Source organism: Myodes glareolus, chromosome 25, assembly GCF_982192425.1.
Source record: "Myodes glareolus chromosome 25, mMyoGla1.1, whole genome shotgun sequence".
Lineage (NCBI taxonomy): Eukaryota > Metazoa > Chordata > Mammalia > Rodentia > Cricetidae > Myodes > Myodes glareolus.
The window spans coordinates 26,786,147-26,802,193 of NC_142050.1; the positions used below are offsets into that span (position 1 = coordinate 26,786,147).

Here is a 16,047-nt window from a genome sequence, read left to right on the forward strand (position 1 = left end):
ATGATACAGTTCCTCATGTGTGGTGACCCCCCAACCAGAAACTTATTTTCATTGCTTTTTCATAGCTGTAATTTTGCTGCTGTTATGAATTATAATGTAAACATCTTAGGCGACCCCTGTGAAAGGGTCCTTTGATCCCCAGAGCGGTCACAACCCACAGGTTGAGAACCACTGTTCTAGCAGAGGCTATGCAGGTTGCTAGGAGAGAAACGCTATCAATGGTATTTCCCTCTGGTGAGCCCTTCATGCTAATAAACCATCTTGCCAGGCATGATGTGACCACTGGCGTAAAAGTGGCACAAAGGTTATGGGGTAACCAATCACTTCTGGAATGGATTTGAGGTCCACGCCACAGAATGGAGTTGATCCCTGATACTATCAGTCTGGTCAAAATCCCACAGTTAGGGAGTGTATAGGCCTTAGCAGGGAACCTGCTACCGTTGTCTTGCTAAATTAGCATGCTGTCCAACTGCCTTCTAAATATTCATGTTTATACCCAAAGATCATTGCTGCCCTCAACCTTAGCCAGGGAAACCTCCCTCTGAGGTGGTCAACAGTTAATTCAGAGACTCATAACTATTTGAAGTGCTGAGGATGAGCGCTGAGTCCCCAGAGGAATAGCTGTATCAGCTTCCCCTCCCCAGACTCAAGGAACGTTAGAGAAAAGGGGGTGGGAAGAATGTAAGAGCTGAACTATGAGGAAGAGCACCGTGAAATAGCATCTTCTGGGCATGAGGTGCCCCTTGCACTCCTAAACTTACGGTTACCTGAACAAACCAATATAAGACCAGTCAACACTCCAGCATTAGCACTCGGGGGTGAAAGGGGACCAAGGATGGCACGGTGGGAGCATCTTAGAGCTCCAGGAGAGCTGGGGTGCATAAGACCAATATGCGTGGTTTACATACATAGAATTGTCAGAGAATAAATAAAAGATAGTCTAGCTTTGTGCTCGGTAGGTACTGAGATCTTTAACTCGTTTACAATGATGAGCAAAGTAACCTATCACCTCACAGAATGGGTTGTCTTGGGGAGTGTGCCTCCACCAAGAAGTCTCAAATGCATTGTGACGGTTGCCCCCAGGACTCATCTTGAATCTGGTTTTCTTGGTTCCTTTTACATCATTACCAAAAATATATTCTCCCAAGGTTATATATATACATACATACACACACACGCACACCTTCCCAGTGCCTCACATCTGAAGAATGTCCATACAGAAGTACACTAACATGATAAGTGTATGGTCCGTGGTGACCTGGAATTCACCTCAGCAAATCATTCCTGAGTACCTACATGTTGCTGGCATTGCGAGCAACTTCAAGAGAAAATGGTGGAATCTTCTGTTCTCCGTCCACAATCAAGGAAACCTCCCCAACGAAGGAAAGCAGGGTCTATGCAGAGCAGGGAGGTTCTGCAGTCCAAAAGGATGGACCAGCAGCCAGGCATCCCCACAGAGAGACTGGCAGAACCGAGGGCCAGGAGAAGCCAGTGCAGGTGCGTGTGTATGTATGTGTGTGCGTGTGTATGTGTGTGCGTTTGTGCATGCGTGTAGTTTTGAATTTGCAGGTTAGCAAACAATTCCTGTTTTGAAGGTCAAGAGGGAAAAGAAGACTACCCCTGTAGGGACTTACACAAGAGAAAACAAAGCAACAATTTTTTTGTTGACCAAATTCAGAACTTTAATTGTATACACTAACATTTAAATTTCTTATAATTTCCACATCAGAACTATTGTTCTTGTTTGTTTTCCAGCCATTTAACTATGTAAAAGTTCATTCCTGTTTCGTGGGTGATACTAAACCAGGTCAGGTCAGGCAGGATTTGGAGTAGTCTGTGTCCTCCTATCCAAAGTGACTGTCTGGTTGTTCCTGACGGTGATCGTTTGTTTCCAAAGCTGTTCTCAATTGGGGTGGCCTCCATGGGTCTGATCCAATTGTTTGCACCTGGGTCCCAGTCCATCTCTAACCCTTAACAGCTGAGGTTAAAAAAATGTACCTGTTTCCTCCTCCTGGGAATCCAAGGATATTCCTGCCCAAATGAAGAAAACACTGATCTGGGGGCAGTCTCCTGTCACCTGACCCCAGTAACGGGCACAGAGCATTCCTAAATGCTGAAGTGCCTGGAACTGCGTTCTGTGTCTCCCTAAAGGCAGACATCTCATACTTAGAGATCGGGTGTCTTTCGGGTGTCTAAAGAAAGACAACCGTCGAAAGCGTGGTACCTAGTGTCCCCTCTGAGCAGCCAGGTTGGGTATGTAAGAGGCAGCCGGCAGAGTCCCTTGCTCACTAGCCACCCGGTCCCCAAGCGGACTTCCGTAGCCACCATCCCGGCTACTCCCCGCGGAGCTGGAAGCGCCATCCCAAGGGACCGATCCTTAACCGCGGCACAGGAGCCGCTGGCGCGACCTCGAGGATTGCTGGCTCCTACCAAGAGCCCTCAAACTTGCACTCGAGGGCGCGGCTGAAGTCGTCCCTCGAGGCGCCCACAGCCCGGGCTCGTGCATGAAGCACTAGGCCGCCACCACCACCGTCGCTGCCCGGCGGGGCGGGGCGGGAGTTGGCGCTCGCAGGGACCGGGGCTGGTTCGGCAGTTGCGCAAGTGGCACTGGGGCAGCTATAAGAAGGGGCAGGCAGGCATGGAGCCCTGGAGAAATCCCCGCGCCAGCAGCTGCAAGGTAAGGCCCTGGGCATGATTTCTCCTTCTCTGTCAGTCCTTGGTGCACCATAACACCCCACCTAATTCTGGAACCCAGAGAAACTGAGGCAGAAGGGAGGTAGTGTGGACGGCTTGGTGCTGAACTAAGTAGCTTTACTAGACAGAGGGAAAGGCGGCTGGGAGTCGAAGAGTGTTGAATTCCGGACTGGGCCGGCCTGTGCCCACAGGGCACCAACCTGTTCTTGCAGAACCAGCCAGAACTCTTGGTTTGGTCTCCAGACTTGAGATGGTTAGAACCGAGATGAACAGATCCCACATCTGTCAGACGGACAGAGCAAGGCTGGACATGCAAGGACGCAGCATTTCCGGGCTTCTGGAGGCTAGATACAGCCTGCTTTGCTGTAAAAGCTTATTTTCCAGTGAGGGTCTTGACTGGGAAATGGGCCTGCCCACTACTAAAACTACTGTGGGTAGAAATACTGTCAGGAAGAACTCACTCCACTTACTTCCACTACTGCAAAATGCACCAGAACTCACTTAATCTGCCCTCAAAGCCATACAGACTATCTTCTTCGTGGACTGCCTCCAGGGACCAGAACAGCAGAACATGGGAAAGACCTACGGCCAGCACGGTTTTTACTGTTAGGCATTTCTCCCCAAGATGGTCAAATGCACGTTGCCAGTCTGAAGCTCCAGCATGCCCCTCCTTTAGCTGTCCTTCTCTCTAGGGTTCCTTTGGACTGGATTGTGGGTGTGGCGCTCCTATATCCTTCTATGCCTTACTGGGGAAAATGGTACCTTAAAAATGGTCAGATACCAGGCTGTCTTGTGTGAATAGCTGCGTGAGAGAGGACGGAGTAATTGAGTCACTGTGGTTAGAAGCACGGTATGCTGGAGAGGGAGACAGAGGGTGGGGATGTGGTGGCACCATCCAGGGAGCACAGGCTCTCTGGGTGCCCTTTGCAAGGTAGAGATGGACTTCCAGGAGTGACAGCCTCATATATATCATGATATATATGGTAGAGTTCTTGATGGGCAGTGGTCAACTGGGACTGGGGGAGCATTTCCAACCTTTCCCTAATCTGTATGATGTGTGCAACCAAATTTCAAAGGAGGAATATCTAACAGCCAGCTCACTATCCTGGGGGTGAAAAGACCACATGGAATGATTGTGTATCTCAGTGAGGCATGAAGAGAAGCACACACACACACACACACACACACACACACACAAAGGATTCTTTTCAGTTCTTTCTTTTCTCAAGCACCCAAAGATGCTGGACTGAGGGGAACATGTCCATGTCAGCTGAAGGAGCATCCTTCTCATATTATACCCAAAATAACAAACTCTTCTCGGTATCTGGGAGAAATATTTTCCTCCCTCTCTGTTCCAGGAAAAAAAAAATAAAAGAGCCAAGGCCAGAGCCAGGGAAGCTGCAATGAATTCTTGTCCATCAGCTCCAGGCAGATGCCTCTCGTGGCTGAGTGACCCATGTGCCACGCAGAAATGGCCGCCTGAGGACACTCTGTTTTCAGAGCCTCAGTCATTCTTCCAGAGGCACAGGGAGCCAGGGAGGAAGACGGAGCAGGGTCTTTGGTGACGGGGAATTGCTGTGGGGTATACATGAGCTTTCTAGCCCATGGACACAGCCTTGAAATGCTTCCCTGTTCATACAGTTGCCTCCCAGAAATGCAGAGAGAGAGAGAGAGAGAGAGAGAGAGAGAGAGGTTAGGTTCTATGGAAAAACAAGATGCCTGGTGCTCAGATACACCTGGCTCCTTTGTGTTTGTTCCCCACACAACAACAGGTGTGCCCTGCCGTCCAGCAAACGACATGCTCCCATCCCTTCTGTCGTCTATGTGCGCTCTAAATCTATAATCATGTCCATGTCCATTCACCTGAACCACAGACTCAGCCCCCACCTGTGTGCTCACTGTGTTGGCACTCAGGAGTTCCGGAGCTCTGCCAGGGAGTCACAAAGCTGGCGGGGGAGGTCAGCATGGGTCCCCGGACAGTGCTGGGATGGGACAGGCTCCTGGATGGGTCAGGAGCCACTTGCAGTAGCAGTCCACAGGAAGCTGAAAGACATCAGAACTATGTAGGGGCTGGGGACACAGAAAATAAACAGAGGCGATCCTCCAAAGTGTTGGAAAAAGAGGAAGATGGACACCAAAGCATTTTAAGACAGCTTCGTAGGCATTTCTGTGGGGGCAAAAGTAAAGTCTAAGATGGCAACATGTACCTAATCTCAGCTAGAGGAAGGTAGAGGCAGGAAGACCGACCGTTTAAGGTCGGTGTAGATAGCCTGGTGAATCCAAGGCCAGTCTGGGCTTTATGAGACTGACTCAGAACAAAGAAAGATAATTTTTCTCAGATGGAAGCCACCTTAATGATAGGTTAACCTGTTCAGCCAATGGAGATCAAGGATGGAGAATACTTTACTTATTCATTCAACAAAAATTGAATAAGCACCTGCTCTGTGTCAGGCCCTTGGGAGATGCTGAGCCAAGTGCAGGTGTCAGTAATGGATTGTGGCACCCTCTTGCCGTGTGGCAGGAGTTCCAGTTCCGCTCCTGACAGTGCTCTGGGGAGCCACTGAAAACTGATCAGAGGTGACGCAGGAATTGAAATCTATTTGCTTTCCCTGATGGGAATGAAGAGAATATGAGCCCCTCACCCACACTGTGCCTACAGCTAAGAATGTCAGCATGATTTCTCAAGCAAGGCCTTTGGTTGCAGAGAAGAGAAAATTGTTCCTGCTAGCTTAGTAATTTTCAAATCGCATACAGTGGCCAACATTTGAGGAATGGGCTGAAATCCCCAAGAGTATGTCACCTGCAGCACGGGCAAATCTCTAAAAACATTTTTTGGCAGATGCACGAGAGTGTATGAAAGCCAGAAGACAACTTACAGGAATCAACTGATTCCTTCTACCACATGGGTCATCGTGGGCATTGATCGCAGGTCATTATTCTCCGTGAAAAGTGGTTTTACCCTCTGAGACATCTCACCAGCCTTTGTTTATTTGTGTATTGTGTGTGTGTGTCTGTATGTGAGTGAGGGGGGATACAGATACATACATGTACCACAGAGAGCATGTGAAGTCTCCAGCATTTAGGTCCCAGGGAGAGAACTCAGATTGTCAGTCTTGGTAATGACTGTCTTTATCCACTGAGCAATCTTGCCAGCTCAGCAGAAAAATTTTGTAATAATCTGTACTTCAGTAAGGTAACTATAGACCATAATTAACTGGACAATTCAAAATAGCTAATATAAAACCATTATATTAGACATTGAGACAGCAAAGAGATGTCTCAGTGGGTAAAATTTGTGTGTATGCTTGTGAACACACACACTAAATATGTGTAAAAAATTTTAAAGATTTAGTTTAAGGAAATAAATGTAGTAAAAACCCTAGTTGGTATGTTTAAGAGAGGAGAAGAGACAGAGAGAGAGAGAGAGAGAGAGAGAGAGAGAGAGAGAGAGAGAAAGTTAGGTGCCCTCAGAGTCTAGAGGCGTATGGTGGTCCTGGATCTATAATTCTATAATTACTGTGAACAACTCGGCATGGGTGCTGGGAACTGAACTCTGATCCTCTGGAGTAGCAAGCAGTATGCTCTTTTAACCACTGAGCCATCTCTTCAACCCCCAGAAAACATTTTTAAAGAAGTCATACTTCCTAGCTAACATTCCCTGTACTCAGTTGCGGTAGCCATCTTTCCTCCCTCCCCACACTTCTCTGAGGGTCTGAGAATTGCTATTCTTCTCTCTCCACCTTGAGATCAGCATAATGTCCTCCTATTCATGTTGCTGTGATGACAGTATTTCATTTATTTTATGGTGAATGCTATTTCACTGTGGATACGTACCACATTTTATTTATTCATTCATACCTCAATGGGCACTTAGATTGATTCCATATCTTGGTTATAAATAGGGAAACAAAATATCTCTTTCACGTACTGGGCTTCTTTTCTCTGGGTGCATATCTATCCAGAGAAAAGAACGGGTTGGATCATAAAGTAGCTCTATTTTTAGTTTCTAGAGCCATCTCCACAGTGTTTTCCATAGGGGCTGTACTCATTGACAGTTTCGCTAGCAATGTATGAGCATTCCCTTTCTCCACACCCCACCCCCAGCATCTGATATCTTTTGTCTTTTTGACAAAAGTCATTCTGAGGTCCGAGATGATATCTCACTGTGGTTTTGATTTGCATTTCTAAGATATTTTCATATGCTCCTTAGCCAAATATTATCTGAATTTAATTCACAGTAGCATACCAAAGATTACCAAAAAAAAAAAAATCTATAAAGACCTTATGACTCGAGAAGAAAGAAGGGAGTGTGTTCTGGGTCTCTTGCTCACCTCTGGTATGGGAGAAGCTAGGCTGAGCTCCCTGATGGCAGCCTAGCCAGCGATGCCTCTGTCACCCAGTCCTCCCCTAATTGTCATTTCCCCCATTGCTGCATAGTGGGCAGGCCTGGCCTGGGCTCTGCTGCCGTCCAGTCTGGATCTGAAGAAGTGGCCAGCAGGTGTGTCCATCCCCACCCATGTTGTCCTGAAGGGTCTGCCCTGTCCCCTGGGTGGAGGGAAGGAGAGGGTATTCACATCTGAGGCTGCCATATCTTGGGGAAATTAGGGTGGTCTTGTCTGCAGGGAAGGACAGGGTGGAAAGTGGGAGCGTGGAACTGTCCTGCAGGGATGTCACTGGAGAATCATCTAACTGGGGTCAGGGGTCCAGGACCCAGGTGAGACCAGAAAGAGGAAACTGGTGGGCCCATAATGTGGCCCGCAAGTCTCTTGGACCTGTCTTGAGGCTGTTTTCTGAAGACATATGTTACTGCCTGGAGCTGCCTCTGGGCTTCCCCTTTCTGTTCTTTTACCTTTCCTGTGTGCCCCACTGGGGAGTCGCAATCGGGAAGGTGAAATGTGGCAGGGGAAGGTGGGAGGCCCTCAGAAGAGCTATCAAGTGAGGTGTCCTGAGTGTGAAGCAGAAGTAGAGGGTGGGGTAGCCTACCAGTGCCCAGCCTGCCCTTCTGCAGGGTTCCTCTTCTTTCCAGCTCTACTGCCACGGTCCCCAAGTGAGGGGCACAGTGTCCCTCAGCGTTTTAGCTATTCCTCTGCCAGCTCTTAGACTATAACCACTCTCAGGCATTTAAACCACTTCAGAAACTCCTAGAAAGGAAAGGTTTTGTGGCCTCAGCTCTCTGGAACTACATTCATGGCCCCTTTCCCCTAAGCTCCAACCACCCCCCAATTCTAACTGACCACACAGATAGTGTCCTAATGTCCTTAGACATTATAATATCCTAGAGTTGACCAAGACCCTGAATCTATTTAACGTTCCCGCTTCCATTGCAATTAATGACATACATTCTTACACCAGAAGGACACTTTTTGCTCTTTAATTTATTAATGCTATTTATTTATTTGGGGTTTTAGTTTCTCTGACACCAGATCTTGCTCTGTAGTCCAGGCTGGCCTAAGATTTACAAGGAACTCTCCTGCCTCAGCCTCACAAATGCTAAAATCCCAGGTATGCATGGGCCACCATAAACAATGCCAAGAGCGGTCACGTGGCACTGCTGCTTCTGTTTAATTGGTCACATTTGGCTGTGTAACTCACCTGATGGAAGAAGTTGACAAGTATAGCAGTTCTTTTTCATGGCCGCACACCTCCCTTAGGACCCAGAAAAGAAAGAAAAGTAAAGACACTGGGAGCAACTAACATGGCCATGCATGTTGGTGTGTTTGTGTATGTGCGTGTGTTGCATAGCATGTTATGTGCTGTTGGGGTCATCGGTTCTTACCATGGCTTTGATGGTGGATGGAGCTGTGACCACTTCACTCTGCAGCCCCCCATGCATGTCCTAGAAGCCTGGCCTCTCATCTTAGGCCTCCTTACTCAGCAACAGCATCTCAATTCCGCGTTTTCAAAGCACTGCGATTTATTGCCAGAATCCACTGGGGCGTATTATCCATGCTGAGAGACGGCTTGTAAACCTGTTTGTCCATTCCGATAGTTTGGGGTGGTCATTATGTGAAAATAGCTATGCTATGGCCATAGTTAATCTGGCAGTAAATTTTGTAAGGAAGGAGGATGTCGTCAACACATAAATCTTAGAAATGAATGCCACACACTCTTGTGCTGCAGGGGAAAAGCCACAAGCACCAGGTACCCCGTTAGGATGCCCGTGGGCCAAATGCCTGACTCTGGGTCAGCTGCAGGTGTTGTTGCCCAGAGCGTTTCAAGCTCTGTGCAGTAATTACAATAATTTTTAAGTAGCTGGCATTTACTCCCTCAACCCTGAGCCAGACACAAGTCAAGATAGGCAGGGATATTGAAAATTAATCTCATTTAGCCTTTGGAGCCAGCACTAGTGTTAGCTCCATTTTACTGGTAGGATCAGATATTTTGGGATGTTAACTATCCTGCCCAGGGACACATAGAAACAAACAAGCAAACCCAACACAAACAGAGCCTGCCGTTAAAGCCGGGGGCCTAAGTATCATACTTGGTTCCTTCATTGGGATTGCAGGGAACTAAATGGGAGATCAGCTGACAGCCCCACTAATCTGTGCAGAATACAGTCCACGACTTCCAGGGGACACCTGAAACTTGTGAGAGGGCTAAGCCACTTATAACCAATTCTTCTTCCTATGCCTCAGAGCACAGACCCATAGAATGCAAATTTTTGAATGTTTATGCATCCTTTGGTCCCAGTTCTTGCTTTCGGGTCTTTATTAAATTAAATAAAGGTTAACAGGAACACACTGTGGTTCCATGACGGTTGATCTGCTAACCGAGCAGCAAAATATACAGTGTGGATGCCCACTGTGGATGAGGGTGCCTCACATCCCAGGAGGCACAGGAGGGGACAGCACAAGACTTCATAAACTACTCGGCATGGCACAATTAAAGGGCGATGAATTATTCATTTCTGGAATTTTCCATTTAATACTTTTTGGGTCACAGATGACCAAGGATAACCAACACCTTGGACAGTGAAGTTGCGGGTGGCGGCAGGGAGTTGCTGCATTTCAATCTGTCCTTCACACATCCCAGCCTGCCATTTATCTTTTTGACTTTGGAAAAGTTGGCTCGTCTTTCCGAGCCTCATTTGTTTTCTCTTCTGGAAAGCGCAGATTAAAAAGAGCGTACCTTTAAGCAAGCACTATAAATAATATATAAGCAGCGAGCTCATTTTTGCTGTACTGCCAGAAGGTGAGTTATACTAATATTACCACCAACGGATGGCAGTGCATTACCCGTCCCCACCAAGACCCAGATGAGGAAGAGCACAAATGGGGAGAGGCAGTTTTCCTACTATCCCTACACTCGGCATCCTAATACTTATGGATATCGTTATTATTCCAGCTCACACACACACCCTTCGCATGGATCGCTGGCTACAGACGTGCAGACATTTAACTTTATTACCGTTCTGCCTCATGCATCTCATTATGCCTGTGTTTCTTAATCAAGAATCTGCATAGTGTTAATTTAAAAGCCCATGGTTCCATGACTGAGATTTCCAGCATCCTAAGGAGACGTGCTGTGTTCTCGCCTTCCTCCACACCATTACACTTCTGGTCTCTTGGACACGTGTGGCAACCATGCTGTACTGTCCCAGCCCCTTCTCCGTCTTCAACACCAGCCAAGACGACCTCCTCTGGGCTCCTGCCATGTCTCACACTGTCTTCCTGCACTGAAACAGCCTGTAGCTTGTCTGTCCCTCTGTTACACTGAGGCCCAGAGTGTGGGAAGCAGCTTCCAGCCTTGGTGCACTGTCTGATGAGAGAAAGGCTGCTAAGAGTCAGGTTCCCGTTGGGAGAAGAAGGAACTTATAAGTCAGTAATGAAGGTCAGTCGTATGGGACAGCAACAGGCTGTTAGGGAAGAGCCAGGCAGCACCGGGTCCCTAACAATGGAGGAGTGAGAGGAGCGCTTCCCAACTCCTCCAGCTCCTCCTTGTGCTTTAGCTAAGGAGCTTCACAAAAGCTGGGAGATAGGCAGAGTCTAGGGACGTGAGGTTTTGCGTGGTTAGGTGATACACCTTAAAGTTAGGCAGGGAGCAAACTGCTACATTCAACCCAGATCTTAAGAGTTGGTTTCCCTTGAAACATGCAATGAAGCCCCCATCATCATCACATCTATCTGCCAAATACTGCCCTGTAATCTATAGGGCGCATCGCTGTGGTTTTATTGATCTGCCAATAACCTCCCCAAGGGAATGCATTTCATTAATCTAGCTTCCATAATGAACTGTCTTTGACGTTGAGAATATGGGAGCTGGCTAGGGAAGAAAGCAAATCTTATCCATCCACTTCTGACAGCAGGTGGGCAACAGGGCAGGTGGATGGATTTATACTGGGCTCTTCTTCTGTTTGCAGGACCAGGAAGATCCCAGGAAGGAAAATGTGCTGGAGACCCCTGTGCCAGTTCCTCTGGCTTTGGTCCTATCTGTCCTATGTTCAAGCTGTGCCTATCCAGAAAGTCCAGGATGACACCAAGACCCTCATCAAGACCATTGTCACCAGGATCAATGACATTTCACACACGGTAGGGAAACTCTGGAGGACAAAGGAGAAGTGGGGCTGGAACCAGAGAGAGAAACCCATTGAACACTTTCTGGGCGCCAGGCACATCCCGGAAGCTGAGAATTTATAAGCCTAGGGTGTCCATTCATTCTGGTAATGGCTGTTGACCCCTCTGACTGCTGGAATCCAGAGTTGAGTGATTCCAATTCTAAATCCAGCACCTAGACAGCTAGCTCACTGTGGATCTAATTCTCAGCCACTTTAAGGGATTTGACTCTGTCATATACTCCCATGAAGAAATTATAGATTCCGTGATATCATACGGCTACTTAGTTCATTTTCACTCTGCTGCAGCAAACCCTGCCCTCAGTGGCTAGCTGAGCGTGTAAGGCTCACATCAGGGAGACCCATGCTCCCCCTGCTCTATAGACCACTATCTCCTGGTCCCCTCAGCCTTTGGTTTCTATTTTGTTCTCCTTCCTTCCTGAAACTCCTTCCTGGAATCCTAGTATGCAGGACCGCAAGAAACCCTAAAGGTTCCGGTGTTGCACTGATAAGCAGCTGAACTCCCAGTGACTCCACTTCTACACAGCAGGGTCATTAGGCTCTAACCATTTTAGCCACAGCTCTCCTGCCTGTTGCTCACCCTCCTTTCAAAGTCACAATCTTCATCATCTTTCAAAAGTAGTCATCAGGGCCACACATGGGAGACCCCACTACCGAAATGTGGGCAGCAATGAGAGATGTCCACTGGGATGGGAAGAGTCCTCCCTGGAAACCGGATTCAATGTAGTCGGGGAGAGGCGTGACTTTGCTCCCAAGGAGGGAGAGCTACACAAGAATCTCACCGGGAGGGAGAGATCTGGAGTGGGGATAAGGAATACAGAGCCATGGCTGGTCCCTCATAGATGTCCTTTGAAGAAAGGAATTAGTTAGAAGTGACGGGAGGGGTGGCTGGGAACGAGCAGAAGTCTGGGAGACCAACTAGGTGGCTCAGCAGTCAGCTGAGCACAGGAGATAAGGGCCCAGACCAGAAAGGTGAAGAAGAAAGGAGGCAGTCCGGGCTCACTGACGGGATGGAGGGCTTTGGAGATGGATTCCCCTGCCATTTGCTGAGTATCTGCTGTTCCTTTTCTCCCACACAGCAGTCGGTATCCGCCAAGCAGAGGGTCACTGGTTTGGACTTCATTCCTGGGCTCCACCCCATTCTGAGTTTATCCAAGATGGACCAGACTCTCGCGGTCTACCAGCAGATCCTCACCAGTCTGCCTTCCCGAAACGTGGTGCAAATATCCAACGACCTGGAGAACCTCCGAGACCTCCTCCATCTGCTGGCCTCCTCCAAGAGCTGCTCCCTGCCTCAGACCAGTGACATGCAGAAGCTGGAGAGCCTGGGCGGTGTCCTGGAAGCCTCGCTCTATTCCACAGAGGTGGTGGCTCTGAGCAGGCTGCAGGGTTCTCTGCAGGACATTCTGCGACAGTTGGACCTTAGCCCTGAATGCTGAGGTTTCAAGGACCATGCTGAGGGAAGAAACCTGGGCTTCCAGGTATCTCGGGGAGAAGAGAGCCCTGTGTACACATCCCTCATCCATGTGTGCACATCCTTCATCCAGGACTCTGCCCACGTCTCTCACTCTTCTAGGCCACCCTTCCAAAGGCATGACTCCACAACGCTTGACTAAAGATATACACACGATTCCATGAGCACTAGGAGCGGCCAGTCTGCAGAGGTGACCCTCATTCGGTTCTTCAGAAAGCATAGATAAGAACCGTCCCGCCCCCTCCCTGTACCTGCTTCACTGTGGCCCAGGGGACGAGAGGAAGGTGGGGGGGGGTCGAACTTTTGGATTGTCTCAGAGTCTCTGGGGAGCACCATGAAGGCTGCATCCACACACAGCTGGAAACTCCCAAGCAGCACACGTTATTTATTCTGCATTTTTCTTTGGATGGATTTGAAGCAAAGTGTTGGCTTTTTCAGGTTTTGGGGTCAGTCAGGGCTAGGGAGGCTCCTGGGGTGCTGTTTTCAACCCCATTGATGGGTCTGCCTGAGGCAGACCTATTTTGAGAGACTGGAAGGTTGGGCTCTCCTGAACAAGAGCCAGCTGAGGTAGCTCTCAAGTCTGTCCTCTGGTGACTGGTTTTGTTTCTATTGTAACTGACTTTATGCAAACACTTTTGTGGTGGCATTGCCTGGAGCATAGGCTAGGTTATTATCAAAAGAAGATGAATTTTGTCAAGTGTAATATGTATCTATGTGCACCTGGGGGTAGAGGATGTGTTCGAGGTAGAGAGAAAGTCTCAGAATGTGTTTTCTGAATAATGTATACGTGGTAGCCTTTTCTGACAGGGTGAGGCATTGCCTCACCTCTGCAACCACCTAGTATGGGTTTTGTGGAAAGAACAGTTTAGAGCACACCAGGCACCCTTGGAGGGGGCGAAAGTCACAGGTCATTTTATTGGCATATTGCTGAGCTCAGGGAGTGAGGGTCCCACAGTTGAGACAGTGATCCCCAAGAAAAAGGCCCTCCAAGTTGTCCGGGGTTGATCCCACAATGGGTTTCTTAACAGAGCAGTAACCCTGGTAGGTGTCTGCCTGCTACTAAGCGGTTCTCATCTGATTGGCTCATCCGAAGTAAAGCCATGTTTCCCACCCATTCTGCGGGGAGTTTTGGTCCAGTGGGAATGAGAAATCATTCAGCTGATGGTCCTGAGGCCTGGGCCAGCACTGCCGAGGAAGTGCCAGGGCCCCAGGCCAGGCTGCCAGAATTGCCCTTCGGGCTGGAGGTCACGTTCCGGAGGATGAACAAAGGGGCTTGGGTTTTTCCACCACCCTGCACCCTGATGTTGCCAGCACCCTGTGGGTGGCAGATCAATGCAGGAAAACTTGATCAAAGGCAATTCACTTTAAGACTGAGCACCACTTCGTGCTCAGCCCTGACTGGTGCTATGGGCTTGAGAAGCCCACCAAATAAACACAAAAAAATCAGGGGCTCACGCCCCTGCGGTAAGACCCTACTCACCAGGGTGGATACTTTACCAGGGCAACACCACACAGCTGTCTTCAATGGGTGGAAACAGCCTGAGTTGAGGGTGACCATGCCCAGGGTGACCCCACTTGCACTCTACAGCATCTGCATACTTTTCGGGGCACAGGGGCACCCACTGCTATTGTCACATATCCGTTGACGCAGGGTGACTGGGGTCATAAAGAGAAGAAAATACAGGTTGAGGATCTCTTATCCAAAATGCTTGGGACTAGGAAGTTTTGGACTTTAGAGTCTTTTCAGGTTTAGGTATCTTTGAGGACATATAATGAGATATCTTGGGGGTGGGACCCCAGTATAAACATGAAGTTCATTTATATTTTATAGTATCATATACACACAGCTTGAAGGTGATTTTATACGAAGTTTTTAAATGCCATTAGGTGCATGAAACAAGATTTCACGGTGTGGAACTTCCTACTCGTGACATCTTGTCCTCACTCGACAACACTGGGTTAGGAAGCATTTTGGATCTTGGACTTTCTGTTAAGAGTTATTTAAACTGTAAAGTCACACAGGTGACAAGACCAGACTAGAGACCAGCTCCTCAGCCCTGAAGGGTGTTCCTCCAGCCAGGGAATACATTCTGGAGGTGAACTGGACCCAGATTTGGGGCGCTGGTTAGAAGAGAGGAATCTGAAGTAGGTTTTGAAGGAGGTGAGGGGTGTAGTTTTCTATTAGAAGGACGTGGTTTCACTGGAAGTCGGTATGTGGAGGGTAGCGGTGTAATGGGAGGTGAAGGGAAAACAGACAAGGAAGAACGGGAGAGAAAGGGAAAGGCTGGCAGGGCTTTATGGGCCACAAAAGTGGGTATCGCAAGAGTCCCAAGTGCCACAGTCTGGAGCAGGGGCGTGTGGTGGCTGGTGTCTCACTGCTCTGGGGTCCATGGTCTGTCTGTCACCTTGGCCACCTCATCAAGCTGAAATGTTCTGAGTCTTTGCTCAGAAAACCCAGTACTATGGCTCATTCCCAGATTGTGAAACTTCCCATATGCAAAAATGTTTGTTGTTGTTTTTTTTGTTGTTTTGGGGTTTTTTTTATATGACAACAACAAACTTGTTTTATTTTGTGTAAACTTAAATAAATTAACAATGCCTCCCTGCTTTGTTTTCTGTCTTCTGTTGCGGAGGGGCTTCAAGGGAGCTGTTTGTGTGTGACAGGGCAAGGCCTGGCTGGCGTCCAGCCATCACCCGGGTCAGCTCCACCCGGGCTTGGCCACAGCCAGCCGCCAGTTATTCAGGCAAAAGGATTACCCTAAAGCCCAGGGCTGGTCAAGGAGCACAGTCTATACCAGAGGCTGGGCACTTCTGCAAACCAGCCTTGAGAAGCACCAGGTTATTTTTTAAAAATCAGAGTCAAAAGTATCAGCAACAAAAGCCCAAGCAAATAATCAAATGACAACCACCTGAACTAACAACAGACCAGCCGGGCTCACAGAGCAGAAACAATGACCTGGGCTCATGGTGGCCACAGAACAGTGTCCCCTCAGTCCGCACAGGATCTGACTGTGGAGCTGGCTCTCAAAGACTACCATTTCCATGGCAACTCAAAAGACCAGTTTCCCCACCACAAAGATCAGTGGTGTCTCTGGAGAGGAAATGCTAAGGAGGACCCCACAAAATCTGAAGTTAAGCCCTTTCTTCGTTTGCCGTCACAATCAGCAACACCCTTGCTTGTCAGTCCTCTGCTGGGGAGCATGGGGTGTCAGCTTACCTACCAGCTGCTACAGCCGAGGACCACGGGCTGGGAGGTGTGAATAACAGACATCTTCTTTCCAGAATTCTGGGGACTGGATGTCAAAGA

General features: G+C 48.5%; 1 protein-coding gene and 1 long non-coding RNA gene across 2 annotated transcripts in view; one reads left to right on the forward strand and one right to left on the reverse strand.

Moving 5' to 3' along the window:
• Window positions 1-11,057: 11,057 nt before the first annotated feature.
• Lep (leptin) lies at window positions 11,058-15,342 on the forward strand. The gene is made up of 2 exons (XM_048451023.3): window positions 11,058-11,222; window positions 12,346-15,342. Exons 1-2 carry the CDS (start codon window positions 11,079-11,081, stop codon window positions 12,703-12,705), a joined length of 504 nt encoding a protein of 167 aa, XP_048306980.1. The 5' UTR covers window positions 11,058-11,078; the 3' UTR covers window positions 12,706-15,342.
• LOC146889691 (uncharacterized) overlaps window positions 14,269-16,047 on the reverse strand; it is an 11,294-nt gene continuing 9,515 nt past the window's right edge. Inside the window, exon 3 of the long non-coding RNA XR_015000007.2 lies at window positions 14,269-14,396. This is a non-coding gene — a long non-coding RNA (uncharacterized LOC146889691). The remainder of the gene's footprint in view (window positions 14,397-16,047) is intronic.